General features: G+C 31.3%; 1 protein-coding gene across 1 annotated transcript; it reads left to right on the forward strand.

The window, feature by feature from the left end:
- The first annotated feature begins 10612 nt into the window (after positions 1 to 10612).
- Positions 10613 to 14302, forward strand: LOC143053944 (C-type lectin domain family 12 member B-like). Its single transcript, XM_076226757.1, has 5 exons — positions 10613 to 10717; positions 11534 to 11613; positions 12050 to 12143; positions 13114 to 13365; positions 14263 to 14302. The coding sequence occupies exons 2-4, from the start codon at positions 11554 to 11556 to the stop codon at positions 13188 to 13190; spliced, it is 231 nt and encodes a 76-aa protein (XP_076082872.1). The 5' UTR covers positions 10613 to 10717; positions 11534 to 11553; the 3' UTR covers positions 13191 to 13365; positions 14263 to 14302.
- The last annotated feature ends 3290 nt before the right edge of the window (positions 14303 to 17592 follow it).

Genomic DNA, 17592 nt, shown 5'->3' on the forward strand with positions numbered 1-17592 from the left:
TTTCATCTCACCTGGCAGAGTCAGTTTGAATTATAGCCATTAATTGGCTTCGGTCATTGCAAAAACATTTCTTCTCTGGATATACTGGGCAAAAGTGTATTGTCAAATTCTCAGAAAAAAATATAAAAAGTAAAATAATAAAAATACTGAATTCAACTCCAAGGAAAACCCTAAATCAGAAAGTCTCTTATCATGGCAAAATCAAACTCTTAACACATCAAATGAATGGAAAACAATTGTCATAGTCCTGACTTGGTACAGGCATTTCTTTATGTTGAAAATGTAGGACTAAACCTGGTTTTACAGCTAGATAAACCTCTCACTTGTTTGACAGTACATAAAATTCCATTATATTGGCAACAACGTGTGAACATGTGTGAAATACATAGACATTATAGGTACAAATGTCAAAATAAGGGCTACAGCAGTCAACATTGTATTTTATTCTTAATCACTATAAAAAAAAAACAAATGTGTCAACAAAGAAAAACATTATGGCATTTAGACAAAGCAAATACCAGTAAGCAAAATTAAAAGACAAGAATACAAAAAATGACCACAGCACAACATATTGGCAGACACATACTGGTAGGTACGAAGTCAGGTCAAAAGGATAATACCAAAAATTGATTAAACACTAACAGTTAATAATTTACAAAGACAAACAAAAGAACACTATAACACTTAATGAAGATGACAAACAACATCAGTACCTAGAATCTATACTTCAAGACTCTCATGTATTTTTTGTGAAGTTGATACAGGTTCTTTGACATAAACCTTGTTCATCAACTTTCTGCTCAGGCACTGGTGACGTTTTAGAATATGGATAGCAGCTGCAAGCTCTTGAAAACCTAATGAGATGGGAAATGTATATCCTATATGCAGGTGGAGAATATTGCTACTAAGATGGGGGGAAATTGATAATTTCAAAATTAAAATCTTCTCTTTTGTCATAGATTCTTGTACTGACATGACCACTTATGTCAAATTCGGGATAGAAGTCTAGAAATGAGGTAGAGCAAGCTGAGACTATTGTCTAGAAGATCATAAACATTTCTGAATGTAAAATTAAATAATCTGGCTTCTTTTGACAACTGTCTGAAGGAACTCTGACTCATATGAAAATAATAATAGGTCAGTATGGAGGGTACTTGCAATTTCCACCGAAGTCAGTGTGTCTTCAAAATTTGTGTTTAGTTCATCAATAACTGGTTTAATGATCTGAAATAATTACTTAACAGTTTCTACAATCACCATCACAAAATGGTTGATTGTTAATTTTTTTTTTATTAGGAAGTTCTGATTTATTATTGCTCTGAACCTATGGTTTGTTTGATATCAGTATTTCATTGATAATTTTAATCTTACTTTGAATTATAGGTAAATGTCCTGTATTCACTTCTAAAGCGTCATGCGTTTGACAAATATAAGTGCTTTCTTGCAATTTTCATCATGTGTCTACAAAAGTAGTCAAGTCCATCAATATTTGGTTGCTGATCGTTTTTGCTATTAAAGTTTCTATACATCTATTTTACATGTTTTAGTAACTCATAAATGATAAATATAGTTTTTTGACAATAGAAAAAAATGAAAAAAATTAAGATAAATCGTCCATAATGTAAGAAATTATCTTGTCCTCGTGTTCTTTATATCAAATTAAGAAGATGTGGTATATGATTGCCAATGAGACACTCTCCACAAGCAACCAAATGAAAAATTACGAACGAAAAATAAATATAACATACAGCAACAAACGACAACCACTGAATTAGGCTCCTGACTTGAAACACGCAGATATAGCATGCGGCGGATTTAAACATATTAGCAGGCACCCAACGTTCCACTAACACAGGAAAGTTGTGTAAAGTACAATATATGAACACAAACTAAAAAAATCAGTTGAAAAGGGCGTAACTCATCAGATCGATACAAAACACAAAAATAAGTAACAAAAACACAGAGTGACGTGACAGGGTAGTGTACATTCCCACAACAAAAAGACATTGAGTACAGATTTGAGTGTACTCGCAGCTATTGACAGCTAGTTTAAAGCCATTAACAACATTACTATATTATAAAAATGTCCATGTTTCCACCCCGCTTCAGGACAATATTAAATGTACCGATTTTTTTTGGAAGATCGATGTCATGAGGTACCTCAGAAGAAATGGTTTTGAATACAAACTTTCGCGTGAAAGTAACAACTTTCACATTTCCTGCATGTACTAGAAAATAGACAATATAGATGATGATGAGATTGGTATGTAAGGGCAGTGGCAACTATTACCTGACGAACACCATGAGAACATGGGAATGGGATATGAATATAAACCTTACTTTGTTCAGTACACGCTGAGTCGGAATGTTTAAGTGTTTGTGCACCTTTGCCATTGCTAAAACGGTTTACCAAAGTGCAGTTAGAATTCTTCTCCAACTAACATTAACTGATCAACTGATAAAATATGTTAGCAGACTGCTCAAGTGAAAGGTTGTTAGTATGAAGTGAGTGCTGTGAAAAACAAATAAATAATTATCATTTTAAAGAACCACCCAGTTCCAGATAGATGATGTCTTTGTCATGAGTTTCAAACAGAACGATTACTTACCATAATATGGCATTAAGGGGAAATAATCTTTATTGGGTAATTGTAAATTGAAAATTAAATGAATAATACCAGGCTTATAGTTCGTTTCTTAGTGTGTTTCATTGTAGTGCTGTGTTTCTGTTTTGTCGAAGTTCTATTATATTTGAATTTGTTTCCCTCAGTTTTAGTTTGTAACCCGGATTTCATTTTTCCTCAATCAATTTATGAATTTCGAACAGCGGTATACTACTGTTGCCTTCATTTATGATTTTGCTTACAAAAAATTCATCAACACGACTTGAATAAAAAAAAATTGAAATGCAAAATTAGTACAAAGTTTAAGAGCATAGAGAACAAAAACATCACGAAAGGTTTCGCCAAATAATGCTTATACTTGTTAATTTATTTTGGTGTTTTTGCTCAATCGATTTATGAATTTCGAACAACGGTATACTACTGTTGCCTTTATTTATGATTTTACTTAGACAAGAGAGGATTATAGTGATTACAGTGATATCCATACAAATTTACACAACAGGATTATGACGATACAATTATATCATTACATAATTTAGACAAAACGATTATGACAATACAGTTATATCATTACACATTTACAAGAAAGGATTGTGACTTTACAGTTATATCATTAACACATTTACAAAAATGGATTGTGACAACACAGTTATGTCATTACACATTTACAAAATATGATTAAGACAATAATGTTATATCAATACACATTTACAATAAAGGATTATGACAATACAGTTATATCAATACACATTTACAAGAAAGGATTGTGGAAATACAGTTATATCATTACATATTTCACAAAAAAATGATTAAGCAAAAACTGTTATATCAATTTTAATACACCTTTACAAAATGAACTAACTACTAAGCAAATTATCTTATTAAAAAGACATAATGAAATGTGATAGAACAATAAGAAAAAAGTCTATCCTTCAGCTTAATAGTGCTTTCTTCTATTATCATGCAATCCATAATAAACTTTGCAGTTAATTTTGGACAATACATGAAAATATCTTTGTATGCGTACAACGAAAATGATAGCAGCTACTTTATATACCTCTGGACAACAAGTAAGACAGTAAATTATATATATATATATATATATATATATATATATATATATATATATATATATATATATATATATATTATGTATTGAAAATCAGATCCTTGTACATGTTGTATGTTTGAAAGTGTTCATAACGTATTACAAACACGCCATTTAAATGACTTCATGAAAAAAACCACTAAATGTTACGTGTCTAATTACTTAATGAAGGATTTATGTAAAAGGAGTAATGTATTATTCTTGATTAATAAAAGCTAAATGCACTTTTTTTATTCCAATTATTGTTTTATTATTTAGATATCGTTATATATCTAACTTCGCAATTATTTTCGATCACAAGCGAACAAGTACATGATTTAGTATTTCGGTGCTGACATGATTTTAAAATAACAAACTTTACTAAAATTGTCCGTTTATACATTTTGAAATTATTAAGAAACTAAGGTTTAAACTCCCTCAGGCAAAATTGGCTTTAGATGAATTTGGCTATATATTTTAGGGTTTTTGACATAGAGCTCTTCAACGGTTTCGGTTCTTATCCATCTTCGGATTTCAAATGTTTGGCTTTGAGCGTTCCTGATGAAGTTAAATCCAGAAAAACGCTTAGGACGCAAAAAAATTATTAAACATGTTGTTTTTTAAAACACATTTTTTTTACAGAAACACTTGATGTCCTTGACATGGACACACAATTTGGTATCATACATTCACAGTGTTCCGTCTTTTTAAGTTTAAAGAAGGAAAAAGGACGTTGCACTTGTAATAAGCAGGCTTAAAAATATCAAATATGTTTTAATAATTGGCTAGACGATAGCATTAAGTAGGAGCAGTTAAAATACAAAACTTCCCCGGATTAAATTTGGAGTATTTTCCTTGTTTTACAATGTAAATATAATTTAAATACGTTATCAGCCAAACACACAAGGTAACTAGTAAACATATTTCATACATATTTCACATAAGAGATTTCCTGGTAGAATGAAATAAAAGTATAGTATTGAACTCCTTTTGGTCAGACAACCATGTCTTTAATTCCCGTCTGGTTGGTGACTCTGTTCGTTGTCTGCAGTGCAACTACAATACCTACTACAGTTGATGGTCAATGTGACTGCAAAAAGATTCAAAGTAGCTAATTTAATGTTAACACCATTTTCCACTTCTTATAGTACATTCCAACTATTAGAGCAGGGATATGATTGCATTTCTATACTTTGTTTGAAATAAAATATTTATTCTCGAGTAGTTGCTGTAATGTTTTTTTTAAATATATAGCGATCTTGCAAATTTGAAATTAAACAAAAAAGAGAAAAATATTGAAAATCTAAGATCATTTCAAATGCATATACGGGATCGACTGTAATATTGTAACCCTATTTATTGTTTAGTAATTTCAGAAGTATATTTGTCAACCGCCTTTTATAGATGAATTTTACGTTATAAGCTATAAAAATCAAGAACAAATGCGAAAGAATAAGGCTGAATGTTTAAAATAATACAAAATGGAAGGTATCAAAATCATTTTTTGTTAGGCATGAAGGATGAAGTGACTCGATTGACCGCGGCAATTACCTTGGCAGAAAGAACGTGTAAATCTAAAGCAGGTATGTAAATAGACATAAATAAGCAGGTCCGGGGACACACTTATCGTCCTTTAATTTTCGTTATCTAAATTGAATATTTCGGTAAAGTAGTGATTTATTCCAGTCTGAAAAGGAAAAAAAGCTAGTATGTATGAAGCTATCAAACTGAATTATAGACCCTTTTAACATAAAATTGTCCATATTTTGAGTTAGAGCCGATATTTTTTCCGATAACTTTGATATACTTTGTCCAAAAGTAGCAACATACAATGTCAACATTTTTTTGGAATGATTTATTTTAATTTGCGTTTTTTGTGTAAAGAAATTCACTTCAAAATAACTTATTTTCTCAGGGTAGCTTTTATATGAAATGTTGAATTTTCAATAAATATGAGTTTTGTCTGCTTTAGATAAATAACTAGGTATATAAACACAACGGGCTGTATGGTATAATTGGTAATGAGACAACAATCCACCAGCTTCCATCAATATGAACATAAACTCTATAAACGCTATGAAAACAAATAATATGGTAGTAAGCAGTCTGCAAATGATAAATATAATCACAACATTAAGTATTGTTTTTACGATATTTTTCAGTGGAATGCTGGTCTGATTACGGTCCTTGGACGGATTGTACCAAGACATGTAGTGGAGGAACAAGAACCAGAAATAGAACATGTGCCAACCCTTCTCCATCAAATGGGGGCGCTGTCTGTAGTGGGAGTGCTGTCCAAATAGAGGCGTGTAACACGGATCATTGTCCAGGTCTGAAGTCAACAAGGGTTGCTTGTTTTTAAATATGAAATTGACTGGACTACTTGAAATTGAAATTATTGACTACGGTTTTTCATTAAATTGGTTATAAACCCTAACACATCTGATCTTTCGACCGTATTTGATAGATTATGAAAGCTATTTCCACAAATGATTTTCTTTATTGGAATTATTTTAGCCGAAGAAATAAATTATGACTGTGGTATTTTGCAGCAACTGTTTTGTTTTACCAGCAGACATAAAAATTGTCCATAGTTTTTTTTCTATGATATATTAAAGGCGACTACAGTCAATGATTGCATAATGTTGAAAATAAAGAACTGTAATATTGAAAATTTTAATTACTGTTATTTGTGACAGATACCTATCACATATGACTTCACATGTAAATTCCTACCCTATACGTTCAATTAATCTTGTTTTAATTTTTGAAAGTAATGGAATGACGAAGCCAATTTGCAATTTTTCATTAGTTTTGATTAAAAATAATTCAATTGCTGTTCGTTTCTAAAATTGTAAATACTTGTAGTTTAAATTTATTTACATTAAGATATACAAACGGCAGCAACGAAAACTCCGTTTGACCAGTAAAATCATATAATATTGTGAACATACAGTATGTTATAAATGAAGCCAATAAGTCAAATTGTCGATCTTTTTTTTAAAGAACAAACTCACGGTTAGAGTATTTGCTATTTTGCTCCGATATTTATTTATTTTTTTGAATTTAACAGTTCCCGTATTATAAAGCACTGTTATAAACCATCTCCGTTAACCTTTCTACAGATTATTGAGAGGATCAACATCGAAAGCTTTTGAGCAAAACAATGACTGATATTTGTTTTATTTCAATTTTAAAACATGCTCTTTTTTCAATTTCGATTTTATGTTTTAAGATGTGACTACAAGATGACTAATGTAAAAACCGTTTCAGAATCTAATGCATCCTGGGTAATATTTTCAAAAGTGTACACCAAAACGTCGTGAATGGTTAAAAATGTCATAAACAATGGAAATTCAACCAATGGAGTGACGTTATTTTCATTTTGGGGTACCAACAATGAAATTACCCATGATGCTTTAGATTCTGAAACGGCCAATTACATTACCATTACTTACGAGGTTCTGTATGGGGTATTTCATATCTCTTTTTAGTATGTAGTGCTAAAGCCGACGTCGTCTTCCTATTGGACTCTTCTGGAAGTGTTGGAGCCACAAACTTCAAGAAAATGTTAAAATTCATACAAGGAGTTGTGAGCAAATTTAGCGTGGGTTTAAACAATATCCAGGTTGGCATTGATACATTCCAAAGTACTGTAAAAAGTGAATTCAAGTTGAACCCGTTCCTAGACAAAAATGATCTTATAACTGCAATTGGAAATATTGTTTACAAGACTGGCGGAACAAAAACGGGCCCAGCTATAAAGTTTATGACGACTAATAGTTTCAGTACAGCGGCAGGTTAGGAATTTTTCTCTTTCAGTATTAACCTCGCGATGCTTTTTTTTTAAATTTGTTTTATGCTGCCTGTATCTGTAATGCGTTGTTTTCAAAAGAAATATTAGGACTCTTAAAATAAAACTTATCTTTTTCAAATTAAATGAAAACCTTCTTCTTCAATTTATCAACAAGAAAAGTAAAAAAAAACAACGGTGAAAGTCTCTTCATAAGAGAATTGAATTTAGCATAATTTAATCAGGATTGATCAAAATATCGGTATGCAATTAAGCACAGAAATAAAAAGTTTCATTAAACATGTTAAACATGTTAAATTGTATGAAGTAGTATCGGTTATTTTGAGTGACATTGATATAATTGAATCATATGTTTTTCTTGTCTTTATATTGAACAGTACTAGCTGTATATTGTGTTCTTACACTAATTTGAATGTAAGTTATAATTTTGGCAGATTTATAAAACTTTCGATCACAACATAATTAAACATATTTTTATACAGGTCATAGGACCGGTGTTCCTAAGATTTGTATTGTTATCACAGATGGAAAATCAAATGACCAGGCTAACACTTTGGCGGAGTCCGAGAAAGCACGTGCAAGTGGTATACAGCTCATTGCTATTGGCGTTGGGGATGGTATAAATACCATGGAGTTAGAAGGCATCGCCAACAAACCAAAAACCGAATATGTGTACAATGTAAAAAATTTCGATGTGCTAAACATATTGCAAGCGTCACTGTCTTCAAGGACTTGTAAAGGTCTCTTCATAAGAGAATTGAATTTAGCATAATTTAATCAGGTTTGATCAAAATATCGGTTTGCAATTAAGCACCGAAATGAAAATTTTCATTAAACATGTTTAATAAACATGTTGAATTGTATGAAGTAGTATCTGTTATTTTGAGTGACATTGATATAATTGAATCATATGTTTTTGTTGTCTTAATATTGAACAGTACTATCTGTATATTGTGTTCTTCCACTAATTTGAATGTAAGCTATAATTTTGGAGATTTATAAAACTTTCGATCACAACATAATTATATAAGATATATTTTTATACAGGTCATAGGACCGGTGTTCCTAAGATTGGAATTGTTATCACAGATGGAAAATCAGAGGACCAGGCTAACACTTTGGCGGAGTCTAAGAAAGCACGTGCAAGTGGTATACAGCTCATTGCTATTGGCGTTGGGGATGGTATAAATACCATAGAATTAGAGGGCATCACCAACAAACCAAAATCCGAATATGTGTACAATGTCAAAAATTTCGATGTGCTAAACATATTGCAAGCGTCACTGTCTTCAATGACTTGTAAAGGTATTTTTTCTCTTATTTATCTTTAAAAACGTTATTTGTTCATGTATTTTAAAGTTAATGAAAAAATAAGAGATAAACAGTGAGTTCACTAATTTGTTTATTATAAAAATAATGACTATAGAGCATTTGTTAATCAAAGGCATAATGAAGCTGATTAATATTTATAGTTTTTTTCAAACATAAAAGGGGCATTGAAAGCATTAATCAGTATACATATATATATGTTTTCAGTATCAAAAGGTAAGATTTTTTTTCATTGTCTTTTCTAAACGTATATTGTCTTTTATATTGACTTTTCGAAACGTATATTAACTTTTCGAAACGTATAATGTGAGTATCATGAATGAAGACTCTTTCATTTCAAGTATATTTACAGAGTTACTGCTACGCGACTATATTTTTTCTCATGTCAGTATGGATTGACGTCAGTACGTATACAGGTGTTCATATATGTTCAGTAGTTTTGTAATAAAATAATTGTTGAATATGACAGTTATTTTAAGACAAAATTGTCAGTTACTTTGATAAAAACTGTCAAATATATACCAACTTATCCTACTGTCATCATTACAGTATTGTCTGGTTAAAAAAAATCTGATTTTGAAATATGTTTTATTTCGTTTTTAAAAGCATGCATACTATCATTTACAAATATGATTTAACAGCAATTCTATTTTCCGTGTCTTTTGTGTATCATTTTGTTATTGAAGTCTTGCACAAATTGATATATGTCACAGTGATATTCATTAAAAACTATTTAAGAGCATTTTTATATTTACAGTTACTGCTACGTGACTATATTTTTTCTCATGTCAGCATGGATTGACTTCAATACTCATACAGGTGTTTATATATTTTCAGTAGTTTTGTAATAAAATAATTGGAAAATGTGAAAAAAATTTAAGACGAAATTGTCAGTTACTTTGATAAAAACTGTCAAACATATATCAACTTCTTCTACTGTCATAATTACAGTATGGTATTGTTAAATAAAAAAATTCTGATATTGAAATATGTTTTATTTCGTTTTTAAAGCATGCATACTTTTATTTACAAATATGATTTAACAACATTTTTAGTGGACGGTGGCTGGTCTAATAACAATCAATGGTCAGATTGTACCAAGACATGTGGCGACGGAACAAGAACCAGAACTAGAACATGTACCAACCCTTCTCCTTCAAAAGGTGGTGCTCCATGTAATGGAAGTGCTATACAATCAGAAGCATGTAACATAAACCCGTGTCCAGGTATATGAGCTTTTCAGTTGTTAAAAAAATCAACAACCAACAGAAATTTTCCATTGTCTTTTGTGTGTAATTTTGTTATTGAAGTCTTGTACAAATTGATATATGTTACAGTGATATTCATTTAAAACTATTTAAGACCATTTTTATATTTACAGAATAATTTCTATACGACTATATTATATTTTTTCTCATGTCAGCATTGATTGACTTCAATTCTCATACAGGTATATATATATTGTCAGTAGTTTTGTAATACAATAATTGGAAAATGTGAAAATTATTTTAAGACGAAATTGTCAGTTACTTTGACAAAAACTGTCAAATAAACCAACTTATCCTACTGTCATAATTACAGTATGGTATGGTTAAATAAAAAAATTCTGATATTGAAATATGTTTTATTTTGTTTTTACAAGCATCCACACCTTTATTTACAAATATGATTTAACAACATTTTTAGTGGACGGTGGCTGGTCTAATTTCAATCCATGGTCAGCTTGTACCAAGACATGTGGCGACGGAACAAGAACAAGAACTAGAACTAGAACATGTACCAACCCTTCTCCTTCAAAAGGTGGTGCTCCATGTAAAGGAAGTGCTATACAATCAGAAGCATGTAATATAAACCCGTGTCCAGGTATATATGAGCTAGTCAGTTGATAATAAAATCAGCAACCAACAGAAATTTTCCATTGTCGTTTGTGTGTAATTTTGTTATTGAAGTCTTGTACAGATTAACATATGTCCCAGAGTGATATTCGGTCAAAACGAATTAAGAAAATTTCTATATTTCCAGAATACTTTCTGTACGACTATAATATTTCTTAAGTCAGCCTGACTTCAATACGTATACAAGTGTTTATATATTCAAGCAGATGAATTAAAATGCATAGTAAACAAACTCATCATAGATGCCAGGATTAAAATTTTATATTTACGCCAGACGCGTTTCGTCTACAAAAGACTCATCAGTGACGCTGAAATAAAAAAAGTTTAAAAGGCCAAATAAAGTACGAAGTTGAAGAGCATTGAGGACCACAAATTCCTAAAAGTTTTACCAAATACAGCTAAGGTAATCTATTCCTGAGGTAAAAAAAGCCTTAGTTTTTCTAAAATTCAAAGTTTTGTTAACAGTTAATTTATAATAATGAACATATCAATGATAACTTAAGTCAACACAGAAGTGCTGACTACTGGGCTGGTGATACCCTCGGGGAAATTAATCTCCACCAGCAGTGGCATCGACCCAGTGGTTGCAAATAAACTCATCATGGATTAAAATTTTATATTTACGCCAGACGCGCGTTTCGTCTACATAAGACTCATCAGTGACGCTGAAATAAAAAAATGTTTAAAAGGTCAAATAAAGTACTCGGGGAAATAAATCTCCACCAGCAGTGGCTAGATTATATGAAATAAGCAATGTTATTTGTTTAATGCTCATTAATTTCAGCTTGTCCATCGGGCTGGACTATGTATGGATCTAGCTGTTACTTCTTTAGTTACACTTCGGAAAAATGGACTGACGCCGTTGTAAGTAGATATTATACACTTGTAACATCATATAAACTCTAACATTTGAAATACTTAAACAATGTTTCCCGCCACTTTTCCTCAATTTTTGTATTGTAAACATTTTTTGTATTGACAGATCGTCCTCCTAAGCGATTTAGATTCATTCTAAATCTAGTATTCAGGCGTAAATACTGTTTTTTTCTTTCTTTCAAAAGTCAGCTTAATTTGCCATCATCTGTTACTTGTAAGCAACGCATTTATTCAAAATGTTGAATACGGTGTTTGATATTGTAAAAAAGCCCAATCGCGACTGATATCAATATCATAATGGGTGACAAAAATAAAACGATAGCAGTTGATTGTATAGCCATGGAATAGTAGATCAGCAGAATATATCGACTTAAATATTCGATTTAAAAATATATATCTTATATTTCTTTTTTTGTCATTTAAGAGGATTTGCCAAACAAAAAATAGTATCCTTGCTGAAATTGGATCTTCCGGTGAAAATGGATTCTTGAAGAATACGGCATCTAATTATGGAGGAAGTAAGCGAAAACCATAGCCGATTCGCCGTTTCAGAATAAATAATGCATTCTACGTAAAATTTCCATAATCATACACACAAACGTTGTGATTGGTTGAAAACGAGATAAACAATAGAAATTAAACCAATGACCGAACGATATTTTTATTTTGGTGTACGAACAATGAGTTTACCCATAGTCCTCAAGATTCTGAAAAGGCGAATAAATTAACTTATAAAAACCAGGGACTTGATATAATTAGCTGTTAGTAAGGGCTTCATACCAAAGGGTCAACAAAACACAACAGAGAAAACAAACAAAAGAATGACTAACACAAACACCACAAAGGCGAAGGTGATCTCAGGTGTTCCAAAAGGTAACAAGAACCCGCTTCCCATATTTCACCCGTCGTGTACAAATTCAGCGAAATTGAAGAAATGACTACGCTACGACAATAAGAATATAACCATGTCATCTGTTACATAGATATTCTATACCGGTCAAATTACCAATCGCTTAAAATGTAGAAGTGTCCTTTTAAAGATAATGGACTGTCATCATCAAACTATTATTAAAAACTTGCTTTTTATTACACAGTTACTGTTATGTAATTTGCTGTTTAATATTATCACTTTTCTTGAACAAATTTATCAAGAGCTTCACTGGTATTAAATAATTTGAATAAAAGAAACAGTACTTTTTTTTCGATATCTGAAACTCAAAAATTTGTACAATAAACACACCAAGATAAAAAAAAACTGATGGAATAGAACGAATATATTTAGTCCAAATGGAACAAACCCGGGTGAATCGACGGCGTAACATTTCCGCCGAAATCCGGCCAAATTATCACGATAGGGTATAACACTCAATCTGTTAACATATATATCTCCAATGATAAGATTGGTTAACCAAATAGCGATGAAGTCCGAAAAACATACGAGATTTAACACTATGGTATCATTTTGACCATGCTGTTTTTACTTATTAGAGTTTTGGCTCGGGGGAACAGATAGTGGAAGGGAAGGAACTGGTATTGGAGGACCAGTGGTAAGAGATTCAGTGTAACTGATCGGAATAGTTCTACTAGAAACAGAGGATGGTTTTTGTCGTCTAAGAAGGTCACTATTCAAGAACCAAATAACCTTGACGGCAAGGAACATTGTCTTGAATTTGCGGATGAAAACCGTTACAAATGGAACGATAACAGTTGCTGGAAGAGTTTTAAATATATTTGCGAAAAGTGAGTATCGTTTGTCATGTTAAGGAATTTTAGGTCAGATGTTCGGACTGCGTAGATTTAATCAAACAACACAGGGTCAAAATACCACAATCACCCATTTTTCTTTTCAAAGAACAATAATAGCTCATGAAAAGGTAAGTATTAGAATTAAAGCAGATTCAATATTCTTTTCTTACGATTTTAGACCTAAACAATGTCAATGCTATATATCAAGTAAAAGTCCGTATCAGCCTTTTCCCGCCTTTTCGGCCAAAAAATATCTCGAAAATGAGTTGCATTATCTTACAATATTTCTAGCTCATTTTGTTCCTAGATGATGCTCCTCTGATCTCTAGGTGTCAATTATAAATTATCGATTTTGTAAATTTTACCTCAACACATTTTTTTAGCTCTTTTATATGACATTTATTTACAGATACGATTAAGTCATCATTTTGAAAAATGCGCTTTATGTTACACAGATAATGACAGAATTTAACATATGATACGATATTTTCCGTCGATGATCGATTGCACAATTTTTATAAAATGAATTCGAGGAGAAATACATCATGGAGACAGCCGACCGACAATTTTTTAACAACTAATTTTAAAATAACTTTGAAAAAAGAGACAAAAGAGTAAATTTAAAATAATACTGATGATTAATTTATACTCGCTGACACCAATTGTCGGGAATATTTGATTTTGATTTGTCAAAGTATGCATTTAAAAATACATGTATACTTACTGTGTTTTCTGTCTAACAATGTCAGTCGTATTTTATCTTCTTTCATGAAATCCATAAAAATTGTACCCCACGAATAAATGGAATAATAATGAAGACACAGTACTTGATATTTTGATTGAGTTTTAATAACAGCATATGTAACTTTAATCTTTGACTTCATGTTGTAGGCAGAAGCAGGTTTAAAACAAGAGCAACAAAAAAAAAAAAAAAAAAAAAAGGATGACCGAAAGAAAAATTTCCAAATAGATGACTGAACATGCTGAAAGAGTTTTCCTATCAATTTCTGTACTGTTTACTGATATATACTCTGAAATATAGCAACTGACTTCTTTCCTTCACTGAAATATTCTTAAAATAAAAAATGTAAACTAACAGTGTTTGATTTTTTTTATTAAGTGGCATACAACATCAGTACGAATGTCTAGATTGATGTTTATTCCATATGCTCTTCGCGCATAGTAACGACATTATTGAGAACGAATTAATTAATTTATTGCCTCGGCTTGTTGGAATAAAATGCTAGACATAGGTATTCTGTTTTCTTCGACTGCGTCGGCGGAGATGACGTCGTAGGCGTCAACAATGTTTTATTTTGCGAGAAGGTCAGTTTATGGAAAACCTCTAGTACACGCAGGTCAATGATATTTGGTATGTAATTGAAAAAGAATTTATACATCTTATTTCTACGTAGTTTTTTAAGCCCCTCCCCATGGTCAAATGACTTTTGCTAAGTTACTTGATTAGTTTGTGATAGGCCAGTTGTTGAAACGGAATCATTAGTAGGAGGTATATAAAATTAGGTACACAGCTGTATCAACATTGGCACATCTAATTTCAATAGAGATTAGTAGGCCCCAGAACAATATTTAGTATGGAGTTGTATTAGCATTGGCATATCTCGTTCCCATGGAGATTGTTTGGCCTTGAATCATCAGTAATGGCACATTGACAGCTAACATTTTGCATAACTTACACATTAAAGTATTGGTATTTTAATTTTAACAACTGTATTTCACTATCAAAAAGGCAAGACATAAAGCTGCGTTTACAATTTAAGGAATACGGTATCAAATATGTATAGATTATCGGATGTTCTACATATTGATAGCGTAGATATCAGTCGCAAACCAAAATACTGGTTGTTTCATCATACATAATGACGTCATTGCTAACTTCTCAGACATTGCACATTGATAATAAGTACCACTGACTCTAGAAACGAGATGATTACACAGGAATCGAGCAGGTAAAAACAGGGAATTAAGATATCTAATACGTTCAAGTAAGAGTACTCGTCTCACGTTTAATATTAGATATGAGCGACAAAAGGTACAAAACAAAGGAAATAAGTCGAAAACAAACTTACAATGCTATGGACAAAAACAAAAAACGACAAAAAGGAAAACAATAGTAAACAAAACACAGCATGACAAAGCACTAATCAAAAGGAATCCAATCAAAAACTGTGGGATCCAAGGTGCTAACGGAGGGGTTCGCAGATTCTGTTCCACTAGTGGCACCCGTCATGTTGCTCATATCATTTATATGTCGAGAATATTGAAAGCGCAATCCTCTATGTAAGGAGGAAATTTTCGGATAATGTTGGATGGAATAATTTCGGGTACCGAACGTCTAGTGCTTATTCAGGAAAACAAACCCAATATGAAACGATCTAAGATATCAATCTGACTATAATAAACTTTCGTCCGAAACTGCATATTAATTTTTTTTTTTTTTTATATACAAGATCCATCATGTCAAAAATGAATAAAGATGCATATTCTTTTGAACGTTTGATTAGCGTATGGATTGTTTGTTTAACGTACAATGAACATAACTGTATAACTTGTTTATCGGAACGAAAACATGATACTGTGATTTAAAAACGAACACCGCTTTGTACTTTCACGACACTTAACTTCACTTCCCTTACGTCAGGGAGATAACTCTTTAAATCAGTCAGGCATTTGTTAAAGGCGAGTTCATCAATGTATTTTAGGCATTTACCTAAAACAGATTGGTAATAATCTTTATATTATAGAAACTTATTACAATATATTTATGAAAATGACTGTTAAAAACATAGTAACGATTTACAGAGTTATTTCCCTTAACCTTTGTATATATACGTCCTTTAGTCTTTTGTTTGATCCTCCAATAAATATTATCTACGACTATCTACGACGCAGGGACCAGTACGCTTCAAAGATCTCAACGAAGTGGTTGTTATACCGAAGGGTTATCATACTTTTTCGACCGGAGTTTTCGTTATTAAGTTTTATTCATCAAGTAAAATCGTCGTGCAGTCCAATCATCTCCTGTTTAATTGCTAATATAGACAACCCTTTAACCATTGTCATGGCAAAACTGCAATAAATTCAAAAGGATATGTACGGCTTGAAAACTATAAAAATGACATGGTTTGAAGATATTTGTTTAATCACCAAATATAGATAGAGAGTATAAGGATTTTTACAAAAAATTTCAACAAGAAATGATATTAAGCGTATGACGTAGAATCCAGGCTGTGGTTTTATTGGTTCCCTTGAACTGCTTCAGAACGCTCTCTTTTCGAACTCTTTGTGAATCGTTGACATGTTTTAAAATTGTTTTTGTTCTTAAATATCCCGATGCTGTAAGTTATAAAACAATTTGTAAAATATAACAATATACACAGGCAAAATTTGCTAATGTGAATATCACAGGAATCTTACATAGAATTCACGTGAAATATTTCATGTGAGATTCACCTAAAACGAACTTAAAGATGAAACTCACGTGACAATTTTCATGGACTTTTTACGTGAACTGAGATTCACATGATACTCACATGAAATTTTTCACATGAATTATATGTTAGAATGAAATAAAAATGGTATTTTTCATGATTTTAATTCATTTTGAAATTTAGATGTTATTTGAATTACTTTTTTTTAAATTCATGTGAATGTCACGTGAAAAGTTCATGGACGTCGGACCCCAAATTTAGTACATTCGATATGAAATCTTTCTTCAGATGCCTCAACAGAAAAAAAACATTTTTAATATGGACGAAACGCGAAAGAAATAATTCAAAAATATACATAATGAACACTGTTTGGAAAAGTCAACTTTTTAAAAGTAACTTTCTAAATTATGTTTGAAACTTTTATTTAATAATTTGATTGTTTTTGTTTGTTTGTTTTTTGTTTGTTTTATTATTTTACAAAATATACTTTCCAGTATCCAAATAATTGTTTTGTAAATAAAATTGAGATTGTATACTACTTTGTAATGTTTTTTAGTGAAAATGTAGCATTTACGTATATTTTCCGGAATTTGCCGAGTATCACCGGAATGCCATGCGATAACGTTACGGAAAGGCATGTGATAACTTTCGAAGTATGTGATAAACTTTTCATATCAGCCCGCTAAGCACCAATTCGAAAAATATGGAATTTACGTTGATCTAATGCTATTATCATACAGTAAAAATCATATGTTATTTAGTCTAAGTA

Source organism: Mytilus galloprovincialis, chromosome 12 (assembly GCF_965363235.1).
Source record: "Mytilus galloprovincialis chromosome 12, xbMytGall1.hap1.1, whole genome shotgun sequence".
Lineage (NCBI taxonomy): Eukaryota > Metazoa > Mollusca > Bivalvia > Mytilida > Mytilidae > Mytilus > Mytilus galloprovincialis.

Coding starts and splice junctions, on each gene's coding strand:
- LOC143053944 (XM_076226757.1), top strand. CDS start 11,554: ATGTATGGATCTAGCTGTTACTTCTTTAGTTACACTTCGGAAAAATGG. Junction 11,614..12,049: donor AAAAATGGACTGACGCCGTT/GTAAGTAGATAT, acceptor TTGTCATTTAAG/AGGATTTGCCAAACAAAAAA. Junction 12,144..13,113: donor GGCATCTAATTATGGAGGAA/GTAAGCGAAAAC, acceptor TTTACTTATTAG/AGTTTTGGCTCGGGGGAACA.